At 38.2% G+C, this 7,954-nt stretch overlaps 1 protein-coding gene across 1 annotated transcript; it reads left to right on the plus strand.

Moving 5' to 3' along the window:
* Positions 1-392: 392 nt before the first annotated feature.
* Positions 393-7,954, plus strand: LOC110317359 (killer cell lectin-like receptor subfamily E member 1). Its single transcript, XM_021191803.1, has 7 exons — positions 393-472; positions 2,037-2,236; positions 4,140-4,238; positions 4,530-4,568; positions 5,223-5,368; positions 6,361-6,461; positions 7,710-7,954. The coding sequence occupies exons 2-7, from the start codon at positions 2,056-2,058 to the stop codon at positions 7,819-7,821; spliced, it is 678 nt and encodes a 225-aa protein (XP_021047462.1). The 5' UTR covers positions 393-472; positions 2,037-2,055; the 3' UTR covers positions 7,822-7,954.

Below are 7,954 nucleotides of genomic sequence, written 5' to 3' on the forward strand. Positions count from 1 at the left end.
AGAGAGAGAGAGAGAGAGAGAGAGAGAGAGAGAGAGAGAGAGAGAGAGAGAGAGATGCACACACATTATTCTCATGCCATTCTGACTTGAGCTGTGGTTCCAGAGAGTCCTTATGACATCTTAGTGAAAATGTTCTTAGTGGGACTGGAATATTTGATTACATCAATGTTTGCTTGTTGATTTCAACATCTATGACTTGCTGTGCCTGGGAATGAATGTACAGCCTCCTGAGTATTAATCAGAGGTGGACACATGATCTTACTTGAGTTCTAAGCCATGCTCTCACCCATATTGTGGGTGCTAAATGGAAATGTAAAGCATTAGTGAGGACTTTGCTATGGGGCTGTGAAGTGTGATCAAGCAGCTTCCTCCCCTGCTTCTAGTTCTGTATTACATATGCTTCTCCAGAGTCTGCTGATTAGCACATATTAAAGTTTTAGCATCTGTGCCTGGGATTCCCTCTTTGCTTCAGGTATGTCGGATCACTTCTGGTTGAGAGTTTGGAATATATAACTAATATAATTTGTTCTTGGGGGAGTAAAGCTCCCTCATGGCATGTTTTAAAATTGTTTATTATATCTTTATATTATACGTATGGGTGTTATGTCTGCATACAGGCTTGTGCACCCTGTGTGTACCTGGTGCCCCAGGCAACTACAAGAGAGCACAGGATAGCCTGGATTGGGAGTTACAGAGGATTGTGAGCCACCACGTGGGTTCTGGGAAGTTCACTGGAAAAGCAGCTAGTGTTCTTAACTACAGAGATATCTCTCCAGCCCTGCTTAAGACATTTTAATTGAAAATAAACACTAACCAGAGTACACAAGAAAGCAAGGTTCCATTTTATTTGATTCTTATTCCCAATCTACAGAAACCAATGACAGTCCAAAGTAAAGATACCACGACCCCCAGCTTGGTATCACAATTTTCACAGGAAAGCGTCTCTGGAACCTGAATCACAAATAAGTGATGGCATTCTGGTCAGTGTTCCTCAGCTCTGCCACCAAGAGTCAAAATTAGCAAATAGCATACAATTAATTTTCCTCCCACTTTGAGTTTAATATATTTTATCTATCTTGCTTTTGTTGTTGCTGTTGTTGTTTATTCATTTGACAAACCACACTCCTTGAATAACAATACAAATTTTAAAAAATGTTCCTAAGCGATTTTTATCTTTTAAAGTATTTTAATTAATTACTTCAGAATTTTTTTTGTTTCAATTTTGTTTGTTATTTTTTTATTTTTTTATTTTATTTTTATTTTTTTTTTGGTTTTGTGAAAGAGTTTCACTAGACAGCCCTGGCTGGTCCAAAACTTGCTATGTAGATCAGGTGCTGGCTTCAAACTCAGGAATGTACCTGCCTCTGCCTCTTGGATCTTTGAATACTATTTTTCATTTTATATTAAAGACAAGAGTTCCTTTTGTCTTTCTTTCTTTCTTTCTTTCTTTCTTTCTTTCTTTCTTTCTTTCTTTCTTTCTTTCTTCCTTCCTTCCTTCCTTCCTTCCTTTTTTCCTTGCCTCTTTTTTTGTGCATATGTGTTTGTGTATGTATGTGTGTTGCTAGAGATAAACTTAGTACCTTATACATGCTAAGCAAATACTGTACTAATAAGCTACACAATCAGTCTAGTCACATTTATTTAAAAACTAATTTGGCCAGGAGAATTAGAAGTTCAAGACCTGTCAGTTGTGTAGTGAGAATCTGTCAAAATAAACAAACAAACAAAAACCAAGGACTGGATATTTAGCCCACCGATAAAGCACTTATGTAGCATGCACAAGGTGCTGGATTGGAGCCTAAGTACCTCACTATTTTAAGAAAATAATTAACTAACTAAAGTTAGTTTACCTCTAAGCTTTTGGTATTGTTTTCATATATTTTAGGCTTCAAAGTTGAAAGCATACATTCATAAAAGCATATGGTCATATCTATTCCTCAACACAAAATCTTTTAGAATTATTATTTTACTCATTTTTACTAAAGTACATCTTCCCAGATTATGATAGGCCGATATTTACATTCCTTTCCTCACAGCACTTTTGTCTTTATAAAGATGGATGAAGCACCTGTAACCCGTTCTACCCTAAATGTGAATTCCCAGCAGAAGAGTAAAGCAAAGAACAATATTAAGATTACGCCTCATTCAAATGAATTGTCATCCATTGAGCAGAGGAAAAAATACCAGAAACATCTTAAGAAGCACAAAAACACAGCAAAAACCATCAGTGGTGAAGGTATGATATTGTATTCAGTAAGCACAGGGAGATGGTTGAAAATTCAGGTTAAGGTCAAGGTTTGTTGAATACTAGGGATATACATTGCTTGCCGTTAAAGAGAGATTTGCTTTAGCCTTGAATGGAAAAATAAACTTTTAAGAAGTGAAAAAGGATAGAACTGAACTCCCTGGCTATACAATTATAGAAGTTAAAGTATGAAAAAATTACTGGATATAGCTGCCCAGGGCACTGGGTTTTGGAGTCTTGTTCTGGGACATTATGAACTTGGTTGGGCTGATGGGTTTCTGACCAGGGTATTGCGTGCAGGAGACTCTGAAACTTTACTCTCATAATATCCTGAAACAAATAAAAGGTGAATATATTTCCTTCAGACTTGCAACTTGAAACAAGTTGGATATAAGCAAAGATAAAAACAATTCTTTGTGAAGGTTTCATGCAGTTTATGTAGTTATAGGTTATAGCTCATTTATGGGTTGCTCCTCTGGTTATCACATGCTTGCCTTAAATGTCTGGAAGATCCAAGTTTAGATATAGAAAGGGAGATTAGGAGTTGGCAGAAGACAATTCATAGATTGCTAAATAAGGAAGGAAGGAAGGAAGGAAGAAGAAAAGGAAGGAAGGAAGGAAGAGAAAATCTGAGCTTGAATGGCGAAGTGCTAGGAACCATAATGCCACCTTCATCTTCAGACTTATCTTATTTTTTAAAATACAGTGAGGAATACTGCTAAAGTGGAGAGAGTAAAGCACGAATTAAGCTTCCCAGAGTAATGCTAGTAGTCTGAAAACTCTTCCACAAATGAAAAGACAGCAAAATCCCATTTCAATGAAGCACTCTAGGCTTCCATAGAATGTTCACTTAGAGCATGTCGATCTTCGTTGTTTTTTCTCCTAAGAGGAGATTGTGTCCATTCAGTGGTGAATGTTTGGAAGAGAATATTAGCAACAAGGCAAAAGGAAAGAAAAGCCAAGTAGATGAGAAACGCTGGCCAAGAGGAAGCAGACTGCTGTGTGGCACTGAGCATCCAGGTGAAGTTTGAGTCTATTGTGGATGTGACTCCCTCCCAGGCTGTTTGCCAGCAGAGAGAAGGTAGAGTCCATTCATCTGACCAGTGCTAACCAGGTAGATGCACTAGAAAGTGTTGGGAGTGTGGCCAACCCTCATTCTCAGCTTCATTAGTAAGTCTCATCCTTGCATGACACACTATAAACCTTGATACGCGCTTTCTGAGTTAAAGAAAAGAGTCAGGAAGTATGGAAGGGAAAAGGACTAATGAAACGTGGTTCATTTGGCTTCCTAGTTCAGAATGCAATCACCTGTACTGAGAAGAATTCAGAGCTTAAACAGTCTTTTCTCATTTATGTTTCAAGTTGTATTCTTGTTTAGCTCCCCCAATAGACACACACACCCTCATCACCCTAAAGAGGGTGCTAGAGAGTAGTGTTTGAGGCCAAATATAGGAATAAAAGGCCCAGTTCTATTAAATGTTAAATTTCAATAAAAAGGCTTTTTACTTTCATTCCTGTGTTTACAAAATTGTGAATTACTCACTGATGTTTTTGACTTAACTTATATTTCCTACATTGACTACTGAACTCTGTTTTAAATTAAAGATATTAAACTAGTTCCATGGAACATTCCAGATACATTAGTTCCAGGTACTTGTGATGTTCAGTAAATAAATAAATATGTTACTGTTGTTTAGGAATTTTTAAAAACCAATGTGCCATTGTTTGCTTTAAAACTTGGGTGAAAAATTTAACACACTGGCTATGAGAATCAGAATCGAATCATTGGAATGCTCTGCTGATGAAAGCAATCCCTGGATCAACCTTGCCCATCCTATCACCTCACGCCACTGCCGGATGCCTTTGATTCCACTCTTGGGTTTATCTTTCTCAGGGAATTGCTCACCTCCATGGAGGCTCCTCTCTGGTTTGCTTGGTGCCATGTGCCTTCTCCTGATGCTTGTAGTCATGGTGATCAACTTCCCCACAACCTGTGAGTGGCTCTTCTCCTCTCGGGCAGGTTTGCAGAAACTTATCAAGTTTCTCCCTGGCTCTGGGTACAGTGAAGTGCTTGTCTACTATGTGTGGGATATTGGCTTGGATCTCTGGTACCATCACCAGAAAACAATAATGAAAACTACTTCATTTTTAACATTGTCTCTAAAATTGCTTATTTGTTGCTCTAGAACAAAAGGGTTTTTTTTTTTTAATTTCTTTCTTTTTTTATTAACTCTGTAATGTGTCAATATAAAAGAACTAATTGTGTTATGGACTATTCTTGTAGTATCTTCTGAAAGATCATCTTCTACTATTCAACAAGAAGGTAGGTGTTGATTTCCCAGCCTTGGTGCACAGATTCAATCAGGAAAATATGTTTATTACTTATATTACTTCCATGAGTAGCAGATAGTTCATAGGCAAGACACTTCAGAATAACTAAGACAGGACAGAATAATAAGGACAGGACATGGTCCCAGACATTTAACAACTTACATTAATATGGAACAGAGTCTTTTGGATAACCAACTGTAACACAATACAGAAGTACTGTTGGTGTTATTTCATACCTCTGTATACAGCATGTACATTCTTGTGAGATTCCATGGTTTTCTATGGAATAGGAATAACATGAGAACAACTTTTGGAAGGGCAATTTCTCCAACAATAACAAAAAACAGAACCTAATGATTCTATAAAGGGGTGTTTCCACCCTGACTTAGAAAAACTAATGGCTCAGCAATGAGAAAGATCAGAAGCAGAAATGTGTTCTATGAAATAGAAACTGTGTAAAAGTTCAGATAAAAAGAAAAACAGAAGTATGTGTCTTCAGTTCATAGTTTTATTATAATGCCTTTCATTGTCTTTATAGAATATTTTTACAGTGTTGCAAGTGGGCAAGTCTCTGTTTTGAACAAGTGAAAAGCATAATCAGGACCTGTGAATCTCTTCAGTAGAGTGATAGGTGCTCCTTCTCTAGGGCTCCATCATCCCTGTCCAGAGAACTGGGTCTGGTTCAGGTGCAGCTGTTATTACTTCTCCAAGGAAGAGCTAATTTGGAGAGAGAGTCAGCGTGCCTGCTTGTCTCTTAACTCTAGTCTCATAAGGATGAACAAAGAGGAGATGGTAAGTTCTGCAACTGTGAGTTACTAGGTGTGAGATCCCCTAAGAGATGAAATAGGTTAAGTGGAATGTCACCTACACTTGTTTAAATTTAGCACTAGATCCATGGTTGAGGATAAAACTGTTCTGTATTTTGTTGTACTCCTCATGTCAAGTAGACCTATGTATTATGTGAAGAAAATAGAAATAGCGAAATGATATTTGAAATTACACTTCACAGAAAGAAATATTGAGCCTGGGCCTGATGGCACAGGTGTGTAATCCCATTTCCTTGGGAACCCAAGGCTAGAGGGTTACAAAGTCAAGATCTGTCTAGGTGACAGAGTGAGTTAAAGATGAGCCTGGCAACTTAAAAGAAGCCTTCTATCTCTCTTTAAAAAATTAGGAATATAGGGCATTGAATAATGTAGCTCAGTGGTACATACATGTAGGGCCCAAAGTCAGTCCTCAGTAGCACCAATAAACAAACAAACAAACAAACAAACAAACAAACATATAAATGCATAAATATATGTAATGAATTCAGAAAGATATACTTGTTTTTAGTAACAGATCAGCCAGAGAGAAAAAAACCAACAACAAAACAAGACAACATGGCTCACATGGTCTAGAAGACCAAGTAACAGTGACAGAGAATTTTTTCTAACTCCAGTCATGATGACAGAATAAAGATAAATTATCTTTGTTGTAATTCCCCAATACAGAGTCTTGTTATTAGATACCTCAAGGTAACACAGTAAAGTGAGTCTCCAAGAAGCCCATGGAAATATTGTAAAAACTAAACCTCACTCTCCTCTCAAATCTCTCACAAGAGCAGAAAATTTGTATTTTTCATAGCTTGGGCATGTCTTGTAATAGAGCATCATGTGTGTGAGACTACAGACTTCAGACATAGAATCAATATGTACAGATGGAGTCAACAGTTTCAAAGTCACCTCTGTAGAGCTGATGGGAAGATGATGATGGGAGCCATAAATATCTTTTCTCATTTTCAGAATTTCTTCTCTTTGAAGTCTTTCTTTTGGATTGGAGTTTACTATAATGAAACTTGCAGACAGTGGCTGTGGGAAGACCATTCGGTTCTACCCTCTAGGGTGTAAGTAGTCATGTGGCATCAGGTGTTTAGAAAGCAAACTCCACACAGATGAACATTATCCTCATACCCTGTCTGGGGCAAGCAAGACAAGGGAAGTTGAAGGAGCTTATCCCAGGCCATCACCAGGCAGGTGTTAGGCTGTGGGGAGGCCCTGAGACAATACTCTGGGGGTGGGGAAGTGCAGTCTGAAGTGCAGGACAGCGGGCCCCTTGGGCCTTCAAGGAGGTCGGGCCATCTGGTTCTCAGGCTCTTTGACACCCAGGTGCCATAGAGAGCTGTGGAGGAGCTGAGAATAGAGTGGGGGCCCAAGGGCTGGAACTAACCTGGGGCCAGCTCTGGCTGGTCCTGCCTGGAAAGTCCTTGGCCAAAAGCTGGTGGTGGGCTTGGGCTTGGCTTGAGTTTTATGGTCACAGCGGTTGGGAGTGCAGAGTGGCCTTACAGGAGGTTAGACGGTGGCTCTGTAGGCGAAGGCTTTCTCCATGGCATTGACACCCTCTTTCCTGATTTGGATCAACCAACTATCAGTGTCAACAGCCTCTTTCTCCCCACAACCTCCCCACCCCACCCCAGGAAGGAGCTTTCCCCAGCCACCTCAGGAAATGATAGCTTTAACTAGCAACTCCTTTTATTTGGCTGGTGATAAGTTAGCACACCTTTATTTAGCGTAAATTCCTTTAATTCTATGGTTCAGGAGCAACCTCCCTAGTTCAGTATTCTGTCCCCTGTCCTGTCAAATCAATGACTGCATTCTAAAAGATCTAATGTCGCCTGCAATATGTCATTAGTAACCTCTCTGATCTTTAATACTGCATTTACCATGAGACCAAATAACCGTGGTGTGCAAATGCATACTTAGGTGAGTTATTCATAGTTTGTTTTGCTGTATTTTGTTGTTGTTGTTGTTGTTTTTTACTGTGGTGTCATGGATCTAATGTAGGGCCTTGATCTTGTCAATATCATGCTCCCCTGCTCACAGTCTTCTTTCTTTATTTACTTTTGAATTTGTCTCTCTCTACCCTAACAACCAATTGACATCCTTTGCCATTAGTTGAAATATTAATTGACATTTACAATTACACACTGATTAGAACTTTGTGGTTTACTACCATATTACTGATAAGAATTACAGGTTATGGAGATCCAATGGATTGGATTTTCGACATTTATATATAGGGTAACAGTCTTGTATTCTCTTAGGTGTTTGAATGCTATATAATTTTGCGATAACTGGAATTTCTTTCATTTTAGGTTTTCTCATCTTAAAGCTAATATGAAAAACTTCTGTGTATCTTATAAATCAAAAGAAGTTTATATGGAAGAAAATTGTGCAAACAAACTGACATATATTTGCAAGAAGTAGCATATTTAATTCTATGAGTTTATAAAAGATATGAAAATAAAACTTTTAAAATTTTTTTTCCTGGAGTGCTTCTTTTATGAAGAAAATGTGACAAATATTTGCCTTTGCTTAAATAAAACTGCATTCAAATATA

This window comes from Mus pahari, chromosome 2, assembly GCF_900095145.1.
Source record: "Mus pahari chromosome 2, PAHARI_EIJ_v1.1, whole genome shotgun sequence".
NCBI lineage: Eukaryota > Metazoa > Chordata > Mammalia > Rodentia > Muridae > Mus > Mus pahari.